Source organism: Castor canadensis, chromosome 5, assembly GCF_047511655.1.
Source record: "Castor canadensis chromosome 5, mCasCan1.hap1v2, whole genome shotgun sequence".
NCBI lineage: Eukaryota > Metazoa > Chordata > Mammalia > Rodentia > Castoridae > Castor > Castor canadensis.
Window position 1 is genome coordinate 74,077,130 of NC_133390.1, and position 27,546 is coordinate 74,104,675.

The following is a 27,546-nucleotide window of genomic DNA, read 5'->3' on the forward strand; positions in this document are numbered from 1 at the left end:
TACTTCAGGAGCACATCGAATCTCCTACAGCACCCAGCATGCCAAGTGCTCAATAGACATTAGCTGCTGGTGGCGCTCTGGTTTTATTCCTGTGGCAGTGTACAACCCACTTTTAAAGAGCACTTAGTATATGTCAGCCTAGGGGATATAAGACACTGTGTTTGGCCTCATATAGGGTTTAAATCTATTTGGCGAGAGAGGAGAAAAAACAATAAAATAGTTCATAAGCATACAACTTGACAGTTTTACAAAATCTATCAAAATACTCAGAAATCTCACTCTGCCGACTCTGACTCTTCAAGTAGTCGCCGCATGGCTTCCTCTTCAGGCCCAACTGTTTGGCTAAGTCCATCGTCAACATAAGATGGGCTGAGCTTTGAGAAACAAGCCCTCACAGGCCCCCTCTGGCTTTTCCAGTCAGTCCTACACACTCCAAACCAATAGTACCAGACACTGGTGAAGCCTCAGCCCTGACTCTGCTGTCTCCAGGAACCAGACCCTGAGTTTTGTCAGGTTCACCAGAAGTTACTGACTAGGGGATTTTTCAGGGAGGAGTGAGGTCTTTGTCCCGACCCTGGCCCTAGGAGGGGGAATTTTGTCTGTGGTCCATTGAGCCCTAGAAGGTTCCTTAAGGGAAGATGAAGGATGAGGGTGGGCTAGGGGTCAGGAGTGGCCAAAGACATTTGTCTAAGAGAAGTGGGAGGGACCACATCTAAGGATAGGGAGGAGTCAGGAGCCAGGGAAGTCAGCCAGCCTAGAGGATCAAATTCCTTCAGGGTGAACTCTGAGACAGGCAGTTGGCACAGGAGGCCCGAGGAGGGAAGTCTGGTCATTCTACCTGCCCTCAGCCCTGGTTCACTGGAAAAGGCCAGCAGTGCAACAGTGCTGGGCAGGAGCCACCCCTCTGTGTCTCCACCTGTCCACCCTACCTGCTTCTCTTCATCCTCAGCACCTGTCAGTACAGCCCAGAGAGAAAGAAGGCAATGGAGCTGGGCAGGACTCAGATAAAACTTGACCCCAGGTAAGTGAGGGTGGCAGGCCCTGGACTGGCAGCCAGTTGCTCTGGCCTGTCCCTCCCTCCTTCCTTTCCTGCACCCTTTAGTTTTCAGCACTCAGAGTGAGACGGAACTGAAAATGGTCTGGCTGTCCCCTAGGTCCACAGGGAAACTATGGAATTGAACTACTCTCTGACTACTTTGGGGTCTTGGCTTTGCCTCCCAACCTGGGCAGAGAAGGTCCCAAGGGTGGAGGCTGTAGAAGGCATTTCAAAAAGTAATGTAGAGAGTCTCTGACCAACAGGGAACCTGCTGCTACTGCATTGGGCCCACTCTTTCCCTTGGACTCTGCTTTCTCCCCAGCCTGCCCCTGGGCTACTGCCCCATTGGGAGTGGGAACTGTGGGCTCTTTGGGTATTGCAGCCAGACCTACCCACAGTCCCTTGGCAGCTTGCCTTACACTCTAGTTTGGGCCAGTTCTCTACTCGCTTTAAAAAGCAGGACCCAGAGGGGAAATGGACAAGCCCCCTGCACCCTGGAGTGTTGAGAATTATCAATCTGCCACACCCTCTTCCCCAGCCCTCAGATTCTGAACACAGGCTGGTGTCTCCCCAGGTACACGGCAGATCTTCTAGAGGTGCTGAAAACCAATTATAGCATCTCTTCCGCCTGCTTCTCTTACCCTCCCACTGCAGCCCAGCTCCTGAGTGGTAAGTCAGGGACCCTCCCCAGAGGTGAAAGAAGATGTGCATCCAAGAGGTCAGTCAGAACAGCTAGGGGAGCTGAGGAGAGGGGCTTCTGAGCTGGACAAACTGGACAGCCTGAGGGATTGGCTAGCCTGGTATCCATCACAGCTAAGGCCTTGGAGAAGGGCAACTCCTAGAGGTGTCAGTGGGCCAGGAGGGGGCCATGACAACCTAGCCCAGGAGACAGACCTGAGGCTGGAGTTCTACAGGTCCCAGCTTCAAGGCATGTTCAAACTGGAAACACTGGAACCTGGAACATTTTTCAGATTCTAGGGTTTCAAGATGGTGCCCAAATGATCCAAGCCCCATAGGGTCCCCTGGAGGGTACACAACAGCCTCCTAGGTACAGGGCCCACAGCATTCCATGGGGTCACTGTTGTAATGGGCTTGTCTTGTATAGGTTCTCACAGTGTTAGTCCACAGGACACTACTGCTGAACTGCTTTTGAAAATGAAATGCAGGCTAGAGACATGGCTCAAGTGGCAGGGAGACCTAGAGTCCACTCCCCAGTACCATAGGGATGGAAGGAGAGAAAGTGAAAAGCACAGGATGAAACTCAGTTCATTCCTTGGACACCATTGAACAAATGCGGCTTGCACGCACGTTTTTTGTTTCCCTACTCTATGACTGATGGCCTCTGAGATGCTGAAAAATAACTTGCGTCTCCGCAGACACTTGATGCATTCCCAGCCTTCTTACAGATGTTGTCTCAAAGTAGACTTCTCCGGAGCAACAGGCTGCTGTTGGGTGCCATGGGAGGCAGATGTGGGTGTGTCCTTGAGCTGTGTCCAGCTCCATTTCAGATATTCTAAGCCAGAGTGCTACCAAATACAAGAATGTCCAGAGATGCCTGGTGGCATCCTGAGGTTTGTGCCAGCAGGCAGCTACATCCAGTTCCAAGAAACTCCTGGTCAGAGTGTGCAGCTTGTGGTACAAGTTCTCCCTCACACCAGTAGTGCTCAGCCCAGAACATTTGGCAAAGTCTGGAGACATCCACTGGGATCTAGAGGGTAGAGGCCAGGAAGGCTGCTATGCCTCCCGCAGTGCATAGTACAGCTCCCTACAGCAGTTATCCAGGTCAAAGCATCAGTAGTTCTCAGCTTGAGAAACCCTGCCTGCTACAGTGAAACAGTTCTCACATTTCTTTGCTGTAAAACATGCAAAGGGAAACACCAAGGATGATCAGAGTAGGTTCACCGTTCTGGGTCTAGTAGTGCACCAGGCTGCCTCATTGTAGGCAGAGCAGGTGGGGCTTGAGGAGTGGAGAACAGGCAGTGGACACTCCTGGGACAGGGATGATGATAGAATGAGACTTCGGGTTCCTGACACTGGGGAGTTACACCACCTGGAAAGATTTAAGGTCACTGGTGGAGGAGCAGGAGGACATTTGAGGGGGCAGAATGAGAGTCAGGCCCAGGAACTGTACTTTATCCTCAACCAGAAGCCTCAGGCAAGGGCTATGAGATTGGGAGGGGCTGATGCAGTAGTGTTCCTGGACCATTAATCAGTAATCAGGGTGGAATCTGGGGAAAAAGAGCCTTGAGAGAAGCAGGGATATAAAAGAGATGTCATTGCCCCCACTCAGCATGAGAGAACAGAGGATGAGCCAGGGCAGGGTCAAGGAAAGGAAAGGAAAGATTAGGAAACATGGCAATCCAAAGAAGAAACAGGTGATCTGGTAAATATTTAGATAGATGAGTGCCAATTCTGGCAATGGCAATGACACAGGAACAGAACCAGGAAGAGGACAGAGGATGTGGTGAGGCTCCTCCCTTTCTTCATTTATGAACCTATAAGACATACTCTGGAAGAGCCATTAAATCTTTCGTAATCAGTTTTTCCGATGATTGCAATGATAATCCTTACAAATTTTGTTTTGTTCTTATTTTTTGCAGTAATTGGGGTTGAACTCAGCGCTTTAAACTTGATAGGCACTTTACCACTTGAGTCACTCTGCCAACCGTTTTTGTTTTATGAGATGAGGTCTCACTATAAGCCTGGGCTGGCCTGACGTGTGATCCTTCTATTTGTATTCCCCACCCCCCACCAGCCCTGTGTAGCTGGGATGACAGGCACGTGTCACCATGCCCAGTCGGTGGTTGAGGTGGGACTTGAATTTTTGGGGGTAGGGGGTACTGGGGTCTGAACTCAGGGCCTCATGCTTGCTAGCCAGCCACTTTTTTTCTGTTGAGTATTTTTGAGGTAGGGTCTTGATTTTTGGCTTCAGCTAGCCTCCTGATCTCTGCATCCCAAGTAGCTAGGATTATAGGCATGAGCCACCACACCTGGTCCCTTATAAGGTTGTTTAATGAACTGAATTAATGACCTGAATATTTATATGCAATAACCGAGAAAGGCCAAGACAATTTTGGAAAAGTGTAAGGAGGACACAGCCCTACCAGAGATTAAGGCTGAATTAAAGCAGTGAGGTACTGATGGCAAAGGGATGGAGAGGACAAAAACAGAACACAGTAGAGGGCCCAGAAATGGAGCCAAGCCTACATGGGGATTGCTCCTATTCCCGTGAGTGGGATAGAACGGACAACTGCCTGTTCCTAGAAAATAAATACACAGGAAAATAGCCCCAAATAGCTTTAATTCAGACAGATTAGGAACCCAAATGTAAAACACTAGAAAGCGATCTTTATGACTGGGAACAGAGAATAATTCCTTAAAACACAAGAAAGCACAAATGATCATGAAGATCAATTATATGAAGCAAACAAAATTCTGTGCAACTAAAAGCACGTAAGCAAAGCTAAAGGCCATATCACAGACTGGGAGGAGATACTTTGAAATCTGCAACCAGCCAATGATTCATAGTCAGTATGAGGAGAATTGGCCAATAAAAATGGGATAAACTATATAAAGACAATTTATAGAAGAGAAATCCCACAAAGATATATGCTTATCTTTGTAGTCATGGGGAACTACAAGTAAACAATGCAATATAATTTCACCAGTATTACACTGGTAAAAATAATAAGTCTGATAATACCAAGTTGTATCAGAAAAGACTGCCAAAGGTAGAAGGTGCCAAAAGACCAAAGAAAGAGACAGACAGATCTAGGATTGCAAAGTGCAACTTGTTAGGGACTTATGGCCAGAAATGTGTCTTGGGCAGCAGCAAGACAGGAGGATTCCTGAACCCTAAGGCAGGAGAAAAGAGTTTATGTACTAAGCCAGACAAACAAAGGAGGACCACATTTAACAGGAATGTACCTGAGCTTTCTCAAAAGCCGTTGACCTATCAATCGTCAGTTAAGAAACAGTGGACGTCAGTGGCTGCCATGACACTGACGGCTGACCATCTTAACAACTTTGTCGCGTTTGGGATGGGTGCCGGAATCACTTGATGAGCAAAAGAGTGTTTATAACCAAGATGACTATGCAGTGCTAGTGAATTTGCAGTGCTGGTGTAACCACTTTGCAAAGTAATTAGATGGTGTCTATAAGACAGAAAATCCTCATCTCTTCCAACCCAGCAATTCTAATTCTAGATACATGTCTTAGAGAAACCCTTCTACATGTGCCCAGGAGCCTTGTCCGGCAATGCTGATTGCAGAATTTGTCATAATGAAAAATAATAAAAATCATGAAAATAAGGTTGGGCAGAAAAAACATTTAGCAAGCTGATGCCACTACATAATCTTTTTTTCTTTTAATTTTATCTTTTTTTTTTTTTTTTTTGAGACAGGGTCTTACTATTGTAGCACAGGCTGGCCTTGAACTTTCTATTCTCCCGTCTCAGCATCCGAAGCAGTGGTATTACGGGTGTGCTCTACCACATCTGGTGATGTAAATTTTTTTTTAATGACAAGCAATACTATATATTGGGTATATGCATATGTTGTGAAAAAGTTGAAACATGAATGGGAAAGGTACAGTTGGTCCTCTGTGTTAGCAGCGTCTATGATTCATCCAACCAAGATCAGAATTACTCAGAAAGGGCTGGGGATTTAGTGCAGTGGCACAGCATGTGCCTAGCACGGGTGAGGTCATGCATTTGATTCCTAGCATTAATAAAAAAAAGAAACAATATTTTGGGCTGGCTTTGAACTCATGATGCAGCCCAGGTTGCCTTGAACTTGGATTTTCCTGACTCAGCCTCCTGGGTATCTGAGATTACACCCAGCAATCAGGGTGTATTTTTAAAAAGCTACATTTTGTTAAGCAAATACTGTATGCCAGGTGCTTTGCTAAGAGATTTAATAAGCAGATAATTAACCTGTCCAAGGTCATAAAGCAAGCAGAAAGTGGCATTTTACTTTGAACTAAGTGTCTCTGACTCAAAGCCTATAATCTTAGCCTCCAGGAAGTAAATATGCAAAAATGAAATAATTTTTGAGTAGGAAATTTGGGGAGATTACTTTTTTCAAAAATTTATGTTATATTCTCATATTGTTTTCATCACTTAAAAAAGTATTCTTGACTATTCCAGAGACAGTGGGAAATCTGACAGTTGCTAAAGGTATATCCTATTTTTTTGGCAGGATTGGGGTTTAAACTCTAGACCTCATGCTTGCTAGGCAGATGCTCTACCACTTGAGCCACTCCACCAGCCCTTTTTTTGTGCTGGGTATTTCCTAGATAGGGTCTTTTGAACTATTTGCCCGGGCTGGCTTCGAACCATAATCCTCCTGATTTCTGCCTCCTGAATAGCTAGGATTACAGGTATGAGCCACTGGCACCAGGCTTAAGGTCCTTTCTTAATAAAGGAATGAAATCAGTTTTTAATGTTAAACAACACACAGGGACTACTGGAACAGTATCTGGTCTTCAGCTCACTGGAGTCTACCTTCCCCTCTGCTTTAGTATTGGGACCCATGGAAATTGCCCTCACTGTCGTCATGACCTTTCTCACTCTGGGCTCCATTGCCATCTTCCTGGAGGACGCCATTTATCTGCACAAGAACACCCTTTGCCCCATCAAGAGGAAGACTATGATCTGGACTAGTTCTTCACCCACGGTGAGGGTCCTGTTGTCATCCTTTGGGAGGGACTGGAAAGGAGGCAGTGACCACTTTGAGGATAACTCTAAACAATTCATGCCAGAACAGAGTCACCTCTCCTGACAGTACCACCTGGGGGAGGGTAATGTGATCGTCACTTGTTTGGAAGGCTAACAGCAGTGGAATGGAGTGTTCAAGTTGCAAGGCTGCAGGGACAGCTGGAGAGTCTGCTCAACCCCCCCCAGCAATCCCACTCACTACTCCCCTGCCATGGTACTGCTGTTAAAAGCAGGGCTCCTTCCTATACAGGCAGCCAGTAGCTCCCCAGAGTACTAGGGGAAATAATTTTTTCCCCCAAGGGTCATACTCAGGTCTAACCTTCTGCTGTAGGCTTTTTAACTCACCCTATAACCATCTTATATTTTCTTGGTTTGCTTGATATATATGAGAAAGAGAAAGAGAGAGAGGGAGATATGGAGAGAGACAGAGAGAGAGATACAGACAGAGAAAGAGAAACAGAGAGACAAAGAGAGAGCAAGATAGAGACAGAGAGACAGAGACAGAGACAAAGAGAGACAAAGGGAGAGAGAGAGAGAGAGAGAGAGAGAGAGAGAGAGAGAGAGAGCACACATGATGTACCCTATCACCAAACCATACCTCCACCTCCGTCAGCTGCAACTTTCAAGGACGGGTGCCTCGAATCTCTAGGTCCTGCTTCTTTGAATCCTTGCCACCAACAGAATTATCTACCTTCCTGCCCTAAACTTCTTGCTCTTCTACATGCAGGTGGTGTCTACGTTCTGCTGCTTTGGTCTCTGGATCCCTCGTTCCTTCTTGGTTGTGGAAATGGCCATAACCTCGTGAGTGTCCAGCCCCACGCCCACCTGTGGGTAGGCATCCTCTGCAGTCCCTTTACCAACCTGTGCTAATCTGAGGCTCTTGAATTTCTGGTTCTGTTCAGGGACTGCCTGATTTTGGCACATTGCTCAGTCACCTCTTTGTTCCCCTCTTCCTGGTCCTCTGGACTTTGTCCTCTCTCTTGCTCCTCCTTGGGTCACACACCTGGAATGCCAGCCCATTCCATTCTTTCCCTCAGTAAGCCCCATCTCTCACTACAGTCTTTTTTCTTTTTCTTTTTTTTGCAAAGCAGGTGCTCTACCACTTTAGCCACACCTCCAGTCCATTTTGCTTTTTTCCTTTTGTTGGTACTGAGGTTTGAACACAGGGCCTCAGGCTTGCTAGACAGGCACTCTTACTGCTTGAGCCACTCTGCCAGCCTCTCCCTACAGTCTTTACCTCTTTGGCAGCAGAGGGTTCCTGACCCCCCAATGACCACATCCACATTTTTGCAATCCCAATTCTCTCCCCACCCCAGATTTTATGCAGCATGCTTTTACCTGACAATGCGGCTCATGATAGAAGGCTTTGGTGGGAAAGAGGCAGTATTGAAGACACTGAAGGACACCCCCATGGTAATCCATACAAGCCCCTGCTGCTGCTGCTGCCCCTGCTGCCCTCGCCTCATACTTACCAGGTAAGATGGGAGGGTGAGGTATCCTGACAGACTAATGAGCACCCCCCAACCCCCGTTGCCTTTTTTGTGGGATTAGAGTTTGAAGTCAGAGCTTTGTGTTCACAAAACAGGCACTCTACCACTTGAGTCAGACCTCCAGTCCATTTTGCTCTGGTTATTTTGGAAATAGGGTCTCACAAACTATGTCAAAGCTGGCCTTGAACCATGATCCTCCTAATCTCAGCTTCCCAAATAGGTAGGATTACAGGTGTGAGTCACTAGCACCTGGCTCAGGTGAGCCACTCCTGACTCACTAGCCCTGCTTCAAGCTCTTGGAATTAGACTTTTATGGGACAAAGCCAATGATAAACAGTGGGCATCCATAACCAGGACCCACACATGGGTACCTATTCCCAAGGGGAAGGAGAATTCCTAAGCTTCCAATCACTGCCCTGCAAACTCGAGCCATACAAAGAAAACTACATTTACTTGATTTTGGTTCATGAACTTGAAGGCAACACTGATAGTTCATGCTCAAAGGGCAGCATTCTGGTATAGAGGTGAGTGGGAAGCAAGAGTTCCCAATACACTCAACATTCTGGGATTTTCCTGTGTCCCCATTCACGAAACCATTTTTGTGTCTGTTATGGCTGCCTAACCTCAGCCCAGGAACTCAATGAAAGAGCTGAGAGGCCTTTTCGGGGTGGGTGGTTTATGGGTCCAGGTTCCTAACCCTCTTACCCGCCCTCAGAAAGAAGCTTCAGCTGTTGATGTTGGGCCCACTCCAATATGCCTTCTTCAGGATTTCACTGAGCCTTGTGGGCCTGTTTCTTATCCCTGATGGCGTCTATGATCCAACAGAAGTAAGCAGGAGGAAGGGGTGTCAAAGTCCAAGATGCATGTAGTATCTTTGGGCTCTAGAAATAATAACTGGAGCCAGCAGCCCCTGCCACGGGGCCCCAAGGGCAGGGTGGCTGTGGAAAAGTAGAGGTGTAGGGACTCTAGTTGGGAGAGATGTGACCAGAATAGGTCAAGGCTTTGGGGCATTTTTATTCCTCTTCCCAACATGGAAAAGGAGAAAAAAAAAAAAAAAAAAAAGGAGGGAAGGGCTTGCCTCCCTCAATGACTATTTTCTGGTCTGCCTCTAGATTTCTGAGAAGAGCACAGCTCTTTGGATCACCACTCTCCTTGGTGTATCTACCCTGTTGGCTCTCTGGTCCCTGTCCATCCTTTTCCGTCAAGCCAGGTTACACCTGGGTGACCAGAACATGGGATCCAAATATGCTGTGTTCCAGGTAACTATACTCTCAGAGAGGAAAAAAAAAATTAATAATGAAGCTTTCAACGATTGGGAGTAGGAGGTAAGACTACAAGGCCTGAAAACAGTACTGTGAATCTCTTCTAACTTTGGATTTCCTGTGAAATTTGGAAAATGATTTTCACCCTTCCCATTTTTTTTTATTTTTCTGTGCTGCAATATTTTCCCATGGCTGCCATAACAAAATACCATAGAACAGATGGCTTAAAACAACAGAAATGTATTATCATGGTTCTGGAGCCTGAAAGTCTAAAATCAAGGTATCAGTGGGGTCATGCTCCCTCTGAAACCTGCCAGGGAGAATCCATCTTGCCTCTTCCTCTTTTCTGGTGGTGGTCAGCAACCCTCGGCATTCCTTGGCCACAGCTGCATCATCCCAATTTCTGCCTATGTCATCACATGACCATCTCCCTTCAGGTGTCTGTGTCTTCTATATTTATGACAGTCCTATTGGGTTAAGGCGTACCTTATTCCTTATGGCCTACCTTAACTTATCTGCAATGATTCTGTTTCTAAATAAAGTGATATTCTGAGGCACTGGTGGTCAGGACTTCAACACATCTTTTGGGATACATGTCAGCCTATAACATGTACATTGTCAAATCTCCTTAAATTTTTCTACCTATTATTTCTTAAAGTCCTATCACCCACCAACACCACCATCAGTAGCATTATCATAGCTACATTAACTGCCTTCATTATGTGCTGGGCACATTTTCATATATTCCATATAAATTTTCATAATAACACTAGGACTTATTATTCCTGTTCTACAAAGGAAGGAAACTGAGACCTAGGGATGTGATGAGGCTTGCTCAGAGACAAATAAGGAATGAAGCTAGACTTTAAACTCACGTCTGAGGCTGGAGTCATGGCTCAAGTGGAGCACCTGCCTTGCAAAGCATGAAACCCTAAATTCAAACTCCAGTACTGCCTAAACACCAAAACAAAGCAAATAAACAACAACAACAACAAAAAACCCAGGTCTGTCTAGCTCCCAAAGCTATATTCCTTCTCATTACACTGCCTCTTCATCTTTACAACTCTTCTGAAAATTCTCTCAAAGGCACATTTGCTCATCTTCTGTGCTTTGCATTCTCTAAGCCAAAGATGAATTTTCCACGAAACTCAATGTCTCATAGCCCAGCCTTGCTTTCCCATCTTTCCTTGTCCTTTCTGTCTCCTTGCTGGGCCCTTCTCTTGAGGTATAATGATATATAGTTAACAGGGTGACTTCATATACATTCTCATTTGATCTAAGCAGATGCTTAGATCAAATATGTGAATTTCTAGGCATGTTCCAGACACTCCTCCATCTTAGTCTCTTTTTTGGCTATAGTGGGGTTTGAACTCAGGGCCTTATGCTTGCTAGGCACTGTACCACTTGAGCTACACCTCCAGCTCTTTTTGTCTTTCAGGTATTTTTCAAATAAGAGTCTTGCGCTTATGCCCAGGCCAGCCTGGACATGATTCTATTTACTCTTTCTGCATAGCTGGAATGACAGGAGCACACCACTGTGTCTACTTCGTATTGATTGAAGTGGATGGGGTCTCATGAACTCTTTGCATGGGCTAGCCTCAAACTGTGATCCTCCCAATCTCTACTTAGTGCTTACTGAGTAATTAGGATTACAAGTATGAACCACTGTGCCTAATTTCTTTTTTTTTTTTTCTTTTGGTGGCTCTGGGGTTTGAACTCAGGGCTTCTTGAACCACTCTACCAGCCCCTTTTGTGATGGGGTTTTTCATGATAGGGTCTTCAATACTATTTGCCCTCCATGGCTGCCTTGAAATGATCTCCTGATCTCTGCCTCCCAAGGAGCTAGGATTACAGGCATGAGCCACTAGCCTGGGCTTCTTCATCATTAGTATCTTTGGTTTTATCATCTTTGTCATCTTCATTTTTTTTTTTTTTGGTGGTACTGGGGTTTAAACTCAGGACCCTGTGTTTGCCTAGCTAGCATTCAGGTGGAAACTTGAGCCATGCCCCAAGCCCTTCATCTTTTTTTTTAATATTGTGGTGAAACACACATAATATAAACTTTTCCAGCCAGGTGCCAGTGGTTCATGCCTGCAATCTTAGCTACTTACGAAGCAGATATCAGGAGGATTGTGGTTTGAAGCCAGCCAGGGCAAACAGTTTGAGAGACCCTATCTCAAAAAAAAGCTTTTCACAAAAAAGGGCTGGTGGAGTAGCTCAAGGTGTAGACCCTGAGTTCAAACCCAGTGACTATACATGTATATTTTTTATATATATTTAAACATATATACATACATACAAACTTTCCCATATTACTAATTTTTAAGGGTTCAGTTCTGTGGCAAGTACATTCATACTGTTATACAACTATCACTACTATCCATGTTTAGAACTTTTCATCTTCCCCAGCTGAAAAACTCTGAAAAACACAAAACGTTAGTTACTCATTGCTTCCTACCCCTATCCTGAGCCCCTAGCATGGCAGAGAGTTTTCAAAGGGCACCTTAATGGTTAATTGCCCATTATTCTAGAAGCAGGAATCTCAGGTATCTGAGCTACATGGAATTACTCTTCTCTAATCATCCACCTTTCCAATCCATTCTGTGTCCATTAGTAGTCATGGGTAAGATGGGGAAATGCATTGTTGTTTCTTTCTTTTTTTTTTTTTTTTTGCATTGTTGTTTCTTATGAGCAACTCTAATAAAATATTGGGTAGAAGCCAAGATTGTAATATGCCTAAAGATTAAAACTGCACAAATTTCCAGTTCGAGTTCCATCCCTCTGTAATTTAATCATAGGTTGAACCTGCGTTGTGGAAAAACATGGCCTCAGCACCATGGGTGATAGGTCCCAACCCACCCTTACCTTTCTTTTCTGTTCTGCAGATACTTGTCATTGTGACTGCCCTGCAGCCTGCCATTTTCTCCATTTTGGCTAATGGTGGGCAGATTGCTTGTTCACCTCCCTTTTCCTCTAAAGTCAGGTCTCAAGGTGAGCACATAAGGACTCCTATCCCATTGTGAGATGGATGAGATGGGAGAGGGTCAGGAAAAGAGAGGACCTTGGAACAGAGGTTAGCCAGCCTGACATCTGCTCAGAAGATTCAGAAAAGGATCTCCAAGAAACCTGAGCAGAGGCTTTAAAAAGACTATTACCACTTTGATCACACAGAGAAGTGCGAACTCCACACCCCCTAACTTGCCAGTCCTAATGGCCAATCCAGGAAGCCATGGGTTCAGTCTTTAACTCCTGGGAGAGGACTGGGTGTGGTTAGGAAGTAGGTGGTCATGCTGATTAAACACACATGAGAAATGGGCTTTAATGCTAGCTTCAGTTCACAGAAGCTATATAACCAAGTTCTGGTTCTGGCTTTACCACTAATCTGTCATTTATGACAATTTAGTATCTTTAGGTCCTGGTCTGGGGACAAAGTAGAGTAAGTGTTGCTCAATTCACATGCTAGGGCTGCTAGTGGGATACCACCTCCGTATCTTTGCATAACTTATATTGTACTCTATACTGCAGTGATGAATTGCCATCTCCTCATACTGGAGACTTTCCTGCTGACTGTGATGGCACGAATGTCCTACAGAAGGAAAGACTACAAGCCTGGGTATGAAAATTCCTTAGCTCCAGATCTGGACTTGAACCTCAAGGCCTAAGGTGAATGAATGGAAGCAACACCATACCTCTTAGGAGAGCGCGAAATGTTTTCACTACCCCTCAACAGCCAAATTGGAAAGAGTTCTTAACGTCAGCACAAGCTGGCAGATTGCATCTGTCTGTGGAGATGAAGGCAAACTAAGAAATAGGAGGAATCTCAAGATTCTCTGGAAATCTTGTCCCAGAAAGGTGTTTTACATTTTGTAATAAATAAACAGGATGAAGTCTGAAACTCTGTAGCTGGGCACACTGCTTCTGTGAGTATCACTATTAACCCCAAAAGCTTGTATGTTGAAAGGTCAGTGAGCTTTCCCAAAACAGAAGAAAGAGGGTAAGAGTGTATGGTAGTGTGTCTGGAATAAAAACAGAAGTAGACCTTGGCTAGTCAAAATAGCAGCAGCCCAACATTTCAAAGAAGCTAAACTTCTAGAGAGCAGATGGAAGGTGCTCTTTCTTTACAGATGTATCACCAGGGCACAAATGACAACAGATCTGGGGATCTGGGGCTTCCCTTTGTGAGACAATAGCTTTATGAGTCTTCCGTGCCAAGCTGCAAAGAAATCACCTGATAATATGGTTATAAAGCTTGATTGTGAGGAGAAAAATTAAGATGAAAAAAATCAACGCCCAAATACACAAAGCTTCGTACATACACATACCAATCAAAAACACAGGAAGTGGAACACTAGGTAAAACCATATTGCCTTTATTTGGCTAAATGATAAAAGCCAAAATAACTCTGAACAAATTAATAGCAGACAGGAAAATGATACACTGAACCCTGACTGAGGAAAACTTCCCTGTGGACTCACACTGGTGATGATGGGTGAACATTTATGCCAAGACTGGCAGTTCTTTCCATCACTTTTTTTCTTTTCAGTATCCTCAATACAAAATACCCAGACAATTAATTCTTGTGTTCAAAAACAGTCAGTGCCTCCCAAAGGGTAGAGGGCCCACATTAAACCTAAAGGAAGACAACCTGAGTCATCCCAATGTTAAACCTGGAACTTCTGTTTTCTATCCCAATCTGAGTACTGACATCAAACTTTGGCAGACAAAAATCTTTCCTCTTTCTTTTTAAGAAAATTAATTTGAATAGAATAATCCCAAGAACATGTTCTACTTATTTGTTTGGAAAAATAGAAGCTAGGGACTGCTCTTTATCCCATAACAATCTATTCTAAGAGAGAAAACAACAAGCATTGTTAGGAGTTTGAAAAATATTACCTTTGAAAATACTTATGTTGGTAGTTTTTTTTTTAAATATCATTATTAGTTTTTTAAAACATTGTTAAGGGAGCTTTTTTTTTTTTCACCTGTATTGGTTCAACTTCTGGTGCATGTATATTGACGGGAAATCTAGAAGCTATGCCTTTAGGGAATTAAAGAAAAGCAGAAAAATATAATTGATTTGGAATGATTTTATATGAAGGATGTGGAACAGGATTAAAAAGGCAATGGCTTCAGAAAGTAAGCTACCCACAAGTGAAGAGAAGTTAGACAGAGTAACAAAGTACTGGGAAGAACTTTGTGGAAGAACCTCTTAGACACTGCCAGACCAAGTCATGTGGCCACAAGAAAGTAAGAGTAACTCAGGTGCTGCCTAAATTACCAGCAATTAAAAAGGGTCAGAAGTTTCTCAGTCTCCCTCCCATTTTTTCTCTTTCAGGACTTTCAACCTCTTCACATCCCCTAACCTTCTCTCTCCAGCCTCTGCAAAATAGGTTCTTTGGCTTTATCAGAAGCAGCTGCAGCAGTATAAGTGATCCATTTCTATTCCTCTGAAGCACAATCTCTACTTTTTAGTGCTTGTGAGCCTAGTGTATGAAAAGAGCATACTTCCTGCCTAGCCACCTCAAGATGATGGCTGAAATGTCTCCTCCTTCCTTCTATCATACACAGGCTCTGAGACCAAATGGCTTTGAATCAAAGGCTTTCCCATCTCTGCCACATTTGGCCCATCCAAGCTGCCTGCTTTTTTGTGTGGGATTCAGGGAAAACAGCTCTGCAGCTGAAGTTCCACAGCCTTAAGCATTCATGTTTGGAGAGTTGCAGATCACAGGCATGGTCACGGTATACAAACCTCTAACCTCATTTAACTAGGCACAAGAATCAACAATGCATTGTTCCAATAGCACCATTGTCTGGCACCTAGGATCACGCTGACCCCAAAGTATCTCACATGCCACCCCATAAAAGTTTTAGTTCACATTATTGAAAATAGACTAGTGTGAGACAAACAATAAAGGGTGCAGGCTACGTCACAGACCTTGTGAACCAAGAGGCCCTATTCCATGTGCAAGGCATGCCAGTAGCAGCCCACTGAGAGCAGGTGAGGTCTCAAACATTTGGGGCTCAGACAATATACTTGAGACGAGTGACTTCAGGGAGGAAAACCACATTGTGGGCATCTCCCTCTTCATTCCAGTACATTGAGTAGTGTGCACTTAGAGAACAGACAAGTGGGTTACAGCAGCAATGACACTGCCTTTTTATACCAGGGAGAATAAGGCAGAGAGAAATAGGCAGAATTCCCAAAGACAGAAGACCAAAGCAGAAGTTAAAATATGGGCCATATAAAGCCACACAGTGGGAAAACATTAACTTCATTTGCTTCAAAGAAAGGATTTCAGGCCACAGCTGTGTGAATCAGATTTGAGAGTAAAAATAGCATTCATGAGAAAAGTGAGAAATATAGTTCCCATGAGCCATCAGGACAACAAGAAGTTGCTTCCCTTTTTGTTTCTCTCCTTTGCTGTGCTCTATCTGTCTGGGTGATCTGAGTTTACCATCCTGCTGTGCAGGCAGGCAGTGATGCTAGCCTCAGACCTTCAGGTACACCAAGAGCTTTTACCTGAAAGTGTTTAGGGAAGGGATGAGATGCTCACAGTCCTAGTAGAGGGACAAGAAAAGAGAAAATGTGGTTTTCTTTGCTGAAAACATTAAAACTCCACCCCTACAAGGGGTATTTATGAGTGACACAGGTAGGTCCTTATAACAATTTTGACCCTAATCCAGCTACAGGATTACTGATGACTAATGATCTGCTAGGCATGTAGCTGAAGGCAGGATGCTAGGGGATTAAAAAATAGATCATGCCCACAGCAAGTGTAAAGCGTAAGCATTCCTTGATTTGAAATTCAAGTGCTGAATTCAGGAAACTGAACAGGGAAGGGGGGACCATAATCACCAGGCACAGGTGGGAAACAGGGAAAGAACCTACCACATGCTCTTAAAGAGATCCCATGCTTGTGGCTTCTTGGAGGAACAGTGGAGGGAAGTCCTGCTAGTTACAGCTCTCACAGGAAAAAATGCACTCCATGGAGTACCAATTCTAGTTAAAAGCATTCTTAAGAGGGGTATTGGAGTCAAGATAAGGCTGTTACTTTAGAAAGGAAGGTGTTATGTTTTGCCTTTCCTATGTGCAAATTTTCCTAAGAATTCAGTATGGCTATGAGCAACATAGATTAACAGATCAAGTTCACACTGCAGACATTTACAAAGTATTGTTTGTATAAAGCTGGGTAATAGCATTGAAATAGGAGAAGCAGGGCCAGGGACTTACTTCCATATCAGGAATTATATCTAAACTGACTTTGTACAGGATCTAGTTTTGTCCCATTCCCCTTCCCCAATCACAGTATCACTCGCTTTGAAGGTCAGTTGCAGGAAAGATTGACAAGAGCTCCCAAATAATTGGGCAAGAGAATTTTCTGAGATGAACACAGTAGAAAAACTGCAGTTGATATCATGTGGTTTGGTTCTATTCCCATCAGTGTCTTCATGGACCCCAATGGGTCCAACAAGAAACTCCTCAGGGAGTAAGAAAAGTTAGGCTCAGATCTCCTTCCCAAGGCCATGCTGACACATGTGCCAGAAGTACATGTGTGCTTAGGGGACTGGTAACTAATTCAGTTTTAGCTTTAGAAAAAAAAGGAAACAAAAATTAAGATATTCCCCCCAAATTACCCAACAGCATGGCTCATTGCTTGAAGGATTTGGCAAGCCACTTGCTTAAGAACAGAAGGCAAACGCTACAGTGTATCAGAAAGAAAAGCCTCTAGGTAGGACACCGCTTCCTCCTTCTGCCCATTCCTCAGGGGCAAAAAATTAGTTCTACTTACTATATTTGAAAGACTAAGTTTTAAAAAATTAATAAAAATGACAATTTCCCTGTCAAGATCACATGAACACAAACAGAAAAGCAAATCCTTGGGGAGGGCAGATGGATGCAGAACAGGCTTCTGAAGTGTAGTCAGACTCCTTGGTGCAGGGGTTGATGTCTTTTAGAGGATGGTCTGTGTTTTGATTCCCCCATTCCCAGGTCCTCTTGCCCCAATTGTCTTTCCTTTGTAGCTGTCCTTAGGTTTAGTGTTGGGATCAGAATGTGGAATTCAACAGAGAGTTCTGAAGGTGATGGGACAAAGGGAAGGGAAAGGAAAGGAGGGATGAAAAGTTAGTCTTCTTCATCCTCACTGATATCATAGGCTGCAGGCTTGCGCCTAGAGAGATTTGCTGGGGAGGAAGGTGGGGAAGTCTTGCCAGAGAAGGGCCATCGGAAAGATGGGGAGGGGGAGCGTTCACGAGTAGGGCTGCTGCTGGGACTCTGCTTTGGACTGATGGCCTGCAACATCCGGCCTTTCCCCTCTTTCAGCATATGTTTCTGGGGAGACCAAAAGGAAGAGTTAGATGATACCTATGGATCATACTAAGTCACCACTGGAGCACCTGAGACTTCACATTATCAGGGTCTCACGCATGCTAGGCAAGCACTCTACCACTGAGCTACACCCTCAGTCCCTGCCAATGTTATGACCCAGAGGAGGGACATAGCTGTAATCCTAAACAATTTCTTCTTTTAAGTGGTCTATACTGGGTATTGTTTATTGAAGGGCTCCCATCTGCTATCCACAGTCACCAAATCCTTGACTTCTATGTCAAGGGAATTCTTTGAAGGCTAATTGGTCTGTAATCCCCAGGTTCCAGGCAAAAACAAAGGAACTAATTTAGACGAAAGGGTATCTAGTTCAGTTTTCAAGTATTCTGAAAAGGAAATCCCACACTCTTCCCAAATCTATTCTAGTATCTGAATACTCCCACAGTCAGATCCTTCCTGATGTTCAACCTAGGGCCTACTGGCTGAATCTTTTATTTGAAAAAGGCCCTGCTAATCCTCAGACAAGAATTCCCACCTCACCAGTGGGATCCAGTAGCAGCTCTTTGCAGTGAAGGCGACTTTCTTTTTACTGTTCTCTACTCTTTCCTAATGTAAAAGTGATCTGGACAAGATTACCCATTTATCTTGTCACCAGATTTCTAGGTTGACAGTCGGCAAAATTATTTAGGAAAATGTGTGACTTCTTTCTGTAAAGATTTTAAAGAACCTTTGGGGGCCAGTTGAAACATAGTTCTGCCCAGATAAAGGGAAACAGATTAGATAACTTCATAATGTCAATGTCCCTTTCTGCTCAAGGATTCTATACTTCTTTCTACAGCATTGAAATTTCCCTGAAATTCCTTAAATTGTCTGGTGGGAAAGAACCATACCAGTGCTCCTTCTGGACCAAACATTTCCAGGAAACTTCCAATGAATTCTCGGGACTTTTCTTCCCATTTTTGAATGAGGTCAATGCTTTTTTCCTCCACTTTCTGAACAAATTCTTTTGACTTTTCCTCCACATCTTTCACTTTCTTCTTTACTTTGTCAACTCGCTCCTGCAAGTGGTATTTCTTCTCCTAGGTAAAGAACAAACTGTTTTGAGAAATAATGCCCATCCTGACCAAAACAGGAAAAAAAAAAATGGCTGATATTCTTCAGACTTTAGAATTAGAATTTTGGTGTGCTTTAATTTACCCTATATTAGTTTAGCACAGTGACAGAAAAGGCATGATGATCTGGCTGGCCATCAAAAACAAAAGTATAGTAATTCTACTATTGTGCAAGCTCTGGGGTAAACTAAATATATAGGCTAGCCCAGTAACAGCCGAAATGCAGCCAAATGAAGTCAGATTTTTAAAAATAAAGTCAAGTCTTGGAATATAAACATGTCCAATACAACTTAAACCTCTTTCTAGATGGATATGCACAGGCAGCAACAAGATCATTGCACACTATTGCCAAGAATAAGCCAATTATAATCAATTGAAAGTAGTAGTAGTACATCTCTGTTTAATTTATTTATTGTCCTGAATTTTTTTGTCCCTGTCATTGATTATTCCATGATTTTAAATGAGCTGTGTGTTTTGTTTTTTGGACGTCCATTTGCTCATTTGCAAAATAAAGATGACACACTTTGGTCCTTCCAACTTTCCTAAAGAGAACAGAGTGGGGGGCACATTTAGTCAAATGAGAAGTTATTCTCATAATTCCCAGATCATAAAGAAAGGAAGGGAGGGTCTGGAGTTCAGATCAGTGGTTGTGCATGTGCTTAGTTGTATGAGGCCCCAGGTTCAATCCCTAGCACCAAAACACAGAAGAAGGAGGAGGGGAGGCATAAAGGAAAAGGAAGAAGATGATAAAGAGAAAGAGGAAGAGGAATATGTTTAGAGTTTTGTTGTTCTGCAATGCTGGGGATGGAAATAGGGCCTTGCATATGCTAGGCAAGTGCTCTATCACAGTTATACTACCAGTCTTCCATTTCACCATTTTTTTTTTTTCTGACAGGGTCTTGCTATGTAGACCAGGTTGGCCTTGAACTTGAGATCCTTCTGCCTTAGCCTCCTTAGTGCTGAGATTGCAGGCATGTACCACTATATCCAGCTCACCTGTTCTTACAGAGTAATTCAGAGAGCTAGGAGGACTGATTATGGTCAACTGATTATGCAGAGGATATAATTAGTAGTTTAAACCAGCTTTACTAAGGCATAACTTATATGCCTCAGTAAAAATACATAACATTTTTAGCCAGGTGCCAGTGGTTCACACCTATAATCCTAGTTACTCAGAAGGCAGAGATCAGGAGGATCTCAGTTTGAAGCCAACCCGGGCAAAACAGTTTATGAGACCCTATCTCAAAGAAACCCATCACAAAAAAGGGCTGGTGGAGTGGCTCAAGGTGTAGACTACTTGAGTTCAAACCCCAGTACCACAACAACAATAAAATTATATATATATTTCTAAAGGGCAATATTAAAGAAAGGTACACATATCCTTTTCTTGTGTTTTTTTGTTTGATAGTTTGCTTTTTGAGAAAGGGTCTTACTATGTAGCCCCAGGCTGGCCTCAAACTAGTGATTCTCCTATCTCTGCTTCCTAGGTGCTGGGGTTCAGGTGTTTGCCACCATGCCTGATTTAAACTTAAGCTTTTACAAGTCAGATTTTAAAACTTGGGTCCATGTGGGGAAATTGCATGCAAAATGTATGTTACTGTTCTTTCAGAGAGAGGACTCATGGCTTTCATCAGATTTTCAAAATATCCAGTCAAAACAGAAAAAAAGTTAAGAGCTACCTGTTTTAACGTATTGATATAATGTATTATGTAAGTTACACATTCTTTTTATTTAATTGACTGCATGTCTTATATCAATCTGCTGATATTAGACCATTAAGCTAGAAATGGCCTCTGTTTTACTCTTCTTGTAAAGTACTCAGCATGGTGTTACCTGAAAAGAGGCATTCCCTAGCTTTTGAGAACACTAATCACAACAAATTGAAAGCAAGTTCAGTTCAGATGGAGTGGGAGGCACCCATGTCCTACAGAGCCAGGGAAAGTTGAAATAGGTTGGAACTCACATTGATAAAGCTAACATTGAGCTCCTTTGCTGTGTAGCCCCTCTGTAGGTTCCGTCTTGCATACACATCATAGTCTCGGACAATTCGGGTGATGATGTCTGATGTGGAGATACCTTCTGTCCTCTGTGTTGGAGCAAACATGCCTAACTCAAGAACACATACAGACAAATACTGTGAAGTTCAGATATGCTCAGGCAGGAGAACTACATGGATACTGGGAACAACACTCCTTCCTTTCCTTTCCTCAAAAAGCAGACTCCATTATTACTAAGTGAAGTCTAGAGATACTGACATACAGAATAAGGACTGAATCAAGGACCAGGGGCAAGAAAAGGGGCCCTAATATTAACCAAAATATTGGACATGGGAACAGTTTCCTGAAAGTAAGAGAGATAACAAAATTAGACATTTAGACCAAGAATTGATGTGTATTTGAGCTTTGCTTACCTATATTGCCATGTAAAGTATAACCAGAAAGAGAATGATGAATTTCTCAGTGTACAAATTTTCCTCTGTTAAGTAGCAATATGGCTGGATCTCTGTAGCTGCCCAAGACCCCATAAAGTGAGGATGAACATCAACTTACTCACCTGCTTCCTTGATGTGTTTGTAAACATCATCACTCCCAGCAGAAGAGTAAGGGATATCATCATGGGCTACAAAATCAATCTGAAAATAGGGAAATATCACTTACACCCAGGATAACTACCATTCAGAAAGACCCCATAAATATTCTTAGGCCCAGAGAAAAGATATAAGCAGAGGCCAGATCTCAGATGGGCTTTTTCTCTATATCCATTTGCTTTACTCATAAAATCCATGATCATTCACAAACTATCCATTTTTATTTATGAATAATAAATATGAAGGTTGCTGGTTTCTTTTATAGCTATTATCCCTGGTCTATTAGAAGTGCTATCCTCCCATTGTGCACCACTCACAATGCTGTGGACAGGAGATTTTCTGGTGAGCTAGTTAGTAAGTAGAGCCTAAGAAAGGAGAAAATTTCACTATCTGCCTGGGTCTATAAGGATTGGGTTTCTAAAAGTATGAAATAGAGGTATTCTTTGCTAGTTGGTTCTTCTCTTCGTTCATGAGAAAAGGAGGAATACATAAATATCAACCAAGAGCCATTTCACTGGAATAGACACATCTGTCCTACTGACAAATGCAAAACTGAAACCTCTGAAAGAACTTTTAGGTCTCAGTATCTATCTTTTTTTACTGCCAATACCCTTTGCCTGAGTGGAGATTAACAGCACTGAGGTCAATAATCTTTCTGAGAGACACAGTAAACCTCACTTATCTACTCCTTCCAAATAGGTCATAGGCCTTTGCTGATGTAATTATTAATGCTACTATACTCAACTCCTAGAAGCCACTGTAGTGTGAAGCATGCTCAACAGGACTCTCAGCTAACATCTTAATCACCCCCAAACAACTTGTCAGGGATCCACTGGCAGCAAAGTGAAGAATGGTGGCAATCTTGAATGGTGGGCAAAGTGAATCAATGGTGGTTGAGATACCAGCTAGAAAGGAGAGAAGGGAAGTTGCAAGTTGCCCTAACCTCCTATTTCTGCTTGGGCTTGCCTGTTTGTGTTGCTGGGAATAATCTCGTTCATCACTTTTGGTGCCACTGGCTGCTAAGTAAAGTCTAGACTTCTTTTCTGTAGGAGAACTACAGAACTATAAAAGGTACAAACCTGATCACAAAATACCCAAATATCCCCTAACATCAGGCCTACCCACATATTGTTTTAGAAGCACTTTTGCTATCTTTGTTTTGTTTTTTCCTGCCTCACTCAACAATTCTCCTACAACTTTCTTTCTTTTTTTAATTTTTGGTGGTACTGGGGTTTTGAACTCGGCTTCACACTTGATAGGCAGGCGTTCTATCACTTGAGCCACTCCACCAGCCCTTTTTTTTTTGGGGTATTTTTCAACTCCCAAACTATTTGCCCGGGCTGGCTTTGAACCGTGATCCTCCTGGTTTCTAATTCCTGAGTAGTTAGGATTATAGACATGAGCCACTAACAGCTGGCTCTCCACACACCCTGGGATAAAGAATTGACAATGTGCTTCCTGGTTCCTCAAGCTTGAGGGCCTCCAAGCTGGCTGGATAAAGCCTTCTCCTTTTCTATATCCACCTTTTTAGGAAACTTGAGGTACTGTGGGAGAATTCAAAGGTGGCAGGGGGGTTATAATATTAACTAATTCTTTGAGTGTAGGTGAGAAACATCCTTGCTTTGATCACATATAATTTCTAGCCAAAAATCAAAGCCCTGCAATTAAACTTAATTCAACACAAGAAGTCTGTGTTACTCTCTCGTTTCCTGGAAGGTGAATGTCTTGAGAGCATAGGAAAGGCTAAAGATACTCTAATGAGACTGTCATGCTGTGAGGGTGGACATACTTATTGTATGGGGAAAACATCTCATAACTGAGAAAACATCTCACAGCCCTGCTAGTGGTCTCTCTGGGTGGTCTTCTTTTTTTTTTTTTTGTTTGAGGTACTGGGGCCTGAACTCAGAGCCTTCACCTTGAGCTACTCCATCAGCCCTATTTTTATGAAGGGTTTTTCAAGATAAGGTCTCACAGAACTATTTGCCTGGGCTGGCTTGGAACCACAATCCTCTTGATCTCTGCCTCCTGAGTAGCTAGGATTACAGCCGTGAGCCACTGGTGCCTGGCTTGTTCTTCTTATGTAAAGTGGAAATAATAACTACCCCTCTCAAGATTGTAGTAGGGAACCAATAGTATATAATGGTTATAAAAGTGCTTGTAAAATACAAAACTTTATATAAATGTCAGGAATGACTATTATTAGTAGCAATATCACTGTTGTAACCTCTATGTGATGTAAAACTTACATAGAAGGTACAGAACTAATTAACTAATTAACCTAGAAGGTAACACCCACACACAGGAAATCAATGTGAGTCAATGCCCTGTATAGCTATCCTTATCTCAACCAGCAAAACCCCTTGTTCCTTCCTATTATTGCTTATACTCTCTCTACAACAAAATTAGAGATAAGGGCAAAATAGTTTCTGCTGGGTATTGAGGGGGGGAGCGGGAGGGGGTGGAGTGGGTGGTAAGGGAGGGGGTGGGGGCAGGGGGGAGAAATGAACCAAGCCTTGTATGCACACATGAATAATAAAAGAAAAATGAAAAAAAAAAAAAAAAAAAAAAAAAGAAAACTAGCCCAAGGGCTAGAAACCTTGAGAGCTGAGGGGATTCTACAACATGTGCTTTTTTTTTTTTTTCTGGTGGTACAAGAGTTTGAACTCAGGACCTTGTATTTGCTAGGTAGGTACTCTAGCACTTGAGCCACTCCGCCAGCCCATGTGTCCAGTTTCTTACCCGGTGTTCTGCCAGGAATTCGGGTGTCAGGGTCCAGGGGGCATTCCTCACCACCTCATCCACATAGCGGCAGTGCTGCACTGCATCATATCGCTCATTTTCATTCATCACCGTGAAGCCTTTGAAGTTGTGCGTTAGCTCATCACTGCAGACTGAGTTCACCGTGTCACAAAGTAGTAAGTCAAGTCCCCTTTTGTTTAGCCTTCCTCCATCACCAACCCCTCCTGTCTTCTCCTACTTACTAGGCCTACAACCATCCCCCCCACCCAGAGGAAAATCTGGATGTAGTTCAGTCTGGGTAACAATGCTCTTACTAATCCAAGATCCACTTTTGGAAGCAACATTCACTAAATAGTACATTCACATTTTGGAGAAGAGAGGGTACAAGAGGAAACTACGATCTTTGACTAAAATGAACCTACTGTTCATTTCCACATCAATCACATTTTTAAAAAATGTTTTCCTATTTTATTTTTATAGGACTGGACTGGACCATATAACCTTTACTTGGCAGACTTTTGTACTTTGGTGAATTCAAAAATGATAAACTGAAACCCAGAGCAAATGCTACTCTTAAGTAGACAGTCAGGATCAGTATGACTTCCATAGCTGCAGAAACTCAGCTAAAACCAGTGAGATGAATACTGGGCATCTCAGATCAATGAGTTTGCAACTCCTCTCTCTAAGCTGAGGTTGAAGCACCTCACACAACAGCCAATGTGTTCAGGTTATACAGACAGAAGAGAGAAAGAGACTATTATAATCTTTTTCTAGACAGCACCAACATTGTCCCACATTTTCTTACCTCCCACAATGAGGTATGTATTAGGGAAAAGGTTCTTTGCTTGCATCAGAGCCCGGGCATGACCAGAGTGAAATAAGTCAAATATTCCATCTGCATAAACTCTCACAGGCCGTTCACCTGAGTTCAAATAAAAGAATTTGTCACAAAAATACATTTATTTGATACCTCATATTTGACAAACGAAAATGACACTGTGTGACTGCTCTATCCTGCACACACCTCCTTCCCCCACTTTTTTTGCAGTACTAGGGTTTGAACTCAGGGCTTTGTGCTTGTTAGGCAGGTGCTTTATAGCTTGAGCCATTCCTCTAGCTCCTCATTCCTCTCAAAGTGTTCTCTGGGTATTCACACTAATTTGGGAGATGAGCTGGAGTTGTGAGAAATAACACCACAGACTTTGTGGACTAAAAAGACCCTCTTGATATCATCTCCACTAATTCTCTGTTAGCCTGCTTGTACCAAACTCTTAGTACAAAAAGTATATACATATGATTACTTTTTCTTGAAGTTATTTTAGAAGTGAAAGGGGGAGAGTTATTCTTTGGTTATATGTCCTGAACTTCAGTGAAGTTCAGTGAAGCTTCAGTTATGTTTAAACAGATTATAACTTAACTATTCTGTCTGCTTGCTCTCTACCTTGATTACTAATAACTAATGTTTTAATTTGAAAATCAACCTCCTTGTGCTGGTGGAGTAGCTCAAGTGGTAGAGGGCCTGCCTTCCAAGTGTGAAGCCCTGAGTTCAAACCTCAGTACCACCAAAAAAGAAAGAAAGAAAATAAACCTCCTTACTACTGCCTAAAGAGTAGGAGTGATCCAGGGGGCTGCAAATAAAAAAGAAGGAGGGTGAGTACAGAAGTAGACCAGTTATCTAGTTATTAAAATCTCCCTACTAAGCATGATGATGCATTTCTCTCATTAGAAGCTGGTTATATTAAGTACTTGAAATTCAAATATAAACATTTTAGGAGTTTTCATTATAGCTTTTCTTCTCTAGATTAAGGGAATAAAAAAGAACTGTCACCCAAATTTTAGTGGTAGTAGCCTATGAAAGAGAAGCCAGGAAATCATCTTCTTAGATAAAAGACTAATTCCAAAGCCAAGAAATACAAGTTTGAATAAATAAATATACCAAACACGATGAAAAACAGAAATAATATAATAGATTTTTCTTTTCTTTTGGTGCTCGAAATTAAACCCAGGGCCTTACATGTGCTAAGCGCCCACTCACAGAGCTACACCCTGAAGTCCTATAATAGATTTATGAGTCAGAAAGGTTATAGACCAAGCCCACCAAACGCTTTCTTTCTCTGTGACCTTAACCTCCTTTAAGCCTCAGTTTTCTCATCTATAAGACAAAGCAAAATAAAATAAAATTTGAGTAGTATAATCCCTGTTCTATATCCTAGAAATCCCGAGGTAACTAATATACTTCCATTTTTCCCAAAAAAGTCCCAAGGGGCTACAATCTCATATTATTTGATCTTAAAAGAAAAAGAATAGAATATAGAAAATTAAGGATATCTTGCTGCTCTTTTGCTATATTAGACCATGTACAGCCAAGGCAAAGTAAGATGGGGAAGTTTAGCTCAGAAAAGACGTTGCCTGGATAATGGCAAAAGCATGAAATGTGATTGCACAGTTAATTAAGTCAAGTGTATCACTGAACCCTTTCTCAAACCCACTCTAGACATGCCTCTTACTCTGTAATATTTCCCTAGCCTCCCTTGACATCTCAGTTCCCTCAGACTTCACCTAAAGTCTTTGGCAAACTAGGCTGGTATACTAACCAAAGGCCAGAAGGGGCCACTGTTGAACTAGTCTGAAAGCAAGAGTTAGCCATTCTTTTACCACGTGGTGATGAACCACACCCGGTCTCAATGTATTATTAAGAGCAACCTCTTGTCACTCTCAAAACGGTGACTGGATTATAAATTAGATGGCTGCACTACTGCAGGCTAAGTAAGCAGATGTCTTCCTCTAGATAGGACAAACCTGGGTTTCAATTTGTTGGCAATAATGGCACCGATAGGTTTCAGCTCTTACTGCACCCTTAAGCTTCTGTTTTCCTGGGTCACAGTCCTGCCTCCCAGGGTCACAGTCCTGCCTCAAGTCTAGCTTGAATCCTCCTTCTGCCCCAACCTCCAATCAGCATGAACCATAAGATCTTAACCAATCAGATCATGCTGAGTCCCACTGAGGAGTATTTAAGCCCCTGCCCCTCTCTCCCTCTCTCTCTTGGCTCTCTCTGCTCTCTCCCTCTCCCACCTGGAAATAAAGAATCTCTTGGCCAGATCACTCCTCTCCACGTGGTCATTTTGGGGCCTATATTTCCTTACACAATTTATTTATTTTTTTTTTCATTTTTCTTTTATTATTCATATGTGCATACAAGGCTTGGTTTATTTCTCCCCCCTGCCCCCACCCCCTCCCTTACCACCCACTCCACCCCCTCCCGCTCCCCCCCTCAATACCCA

At 43.0% G+C, this 27,546-nt stretch overlaps 2 protein-coding genes across 8 annotated transcripts in view; one reads left to right on the plus strand and one right to left on the minus strand.

Moving 5' to 3' along the window:
- Window positions 1-583: 583 nt before the first annotated feature.
- Slc51a (solute carrier family 51 member A) lies at window positions 584-13,399 on the plus strand. Of its 2 annotated transcripts, XM_074073416.1 has the most exons (9): window positions 591-1,021; window positions 1,611-1,705; window positions 6,557-6,711; window positions 7,480-7,553; window positions 8,069-8,227; window positions 8,958-9,069; window positions 9,355-9,501; window positions 12,390-12,495; window positions 13,030-13,399. In XM_074073416.1, exons 1-9 carry the CDS (start codon window positions 984-986, stop codon window positions 13,164-13,166), a joined length of 1,023 nt encoding a protein of 340 aa, XP_073929517.1. In that variant the 5' UTR covers window positions 591-983; the 3' UTR covers window positions 13,167-13,399. The 2 variants fall into 2 exon arrangements, with proteins under 2 accessions (XP_073929518.1, XP_073929517.1); XM_074073417.1 differs by lacking the exon at window positions 1,611-1,705 and having other exon boundaries at window positions 584-1,021.
- A 446-nt stretch (window positions 13,400-13,845) lies between these two features.
- Window positions 13,846-27,546, minus strand: part of Pcyt1a (phosphate cytidylyltransferase 1A, choline) — a 50,726-nt gene continuing 37,025 nt past the window's right edge. For all 6 annotated transcript variants that reach the window (XM_020176485.2, XM_020176484.2, XM_074073415.1 and 3 more), the window contains 6 exons: window positions 25,071-25,187; window positions 24,266-24,417; window positions 21,493-21,571; window positions 20,903-21,045; window positions 18,718-18,906; window positions 13,846-17,833 (listed from right to left, as the gene is read on the minus strand). In XM_020176485.2, the coding sequence (XP_020032074.1) occupies window positions 17,627-17,833; window positions 18,718-18,906; window positions 20,903-21,045; window positions 21,493-21,571; window positions 24,266-24,417; window positions 25,071-25,187 (887 nt within the window). In that variant the 3' untranslated portion in view covers window positions 13,846-17,626. The remainder of the gene's footprint in view (window positions 17,834-18,717; window positions 18,907-20,902; window positions 21,046-21,492; window positions 21,572-24,265; window positions 24,418-25,070; window positions 25,188-27,546) is intronic.

Coding starts and splice junctions, on each gene's coding strand:
- Slc51a (XM_074073416.1), top strand. CDS start 984: ATGGAGCTGGGCAGGACTCAGATAAAACTTGACCCCAG. Junction 1,706..6,556: donor TGCAGCCCAGCTCCTGAGTG/GTAAGTCAGGGA, acceptor CCTCTGCTTTAG/TATTGGGACCCATGGAAATT. Junction 12,496..13,029: donor CTCTAAAGTCAGGTCTCAAG/GTGAGCACATAA, acceptor TCTATACTGCAG/TGATGAATTGCCATCTCCTC.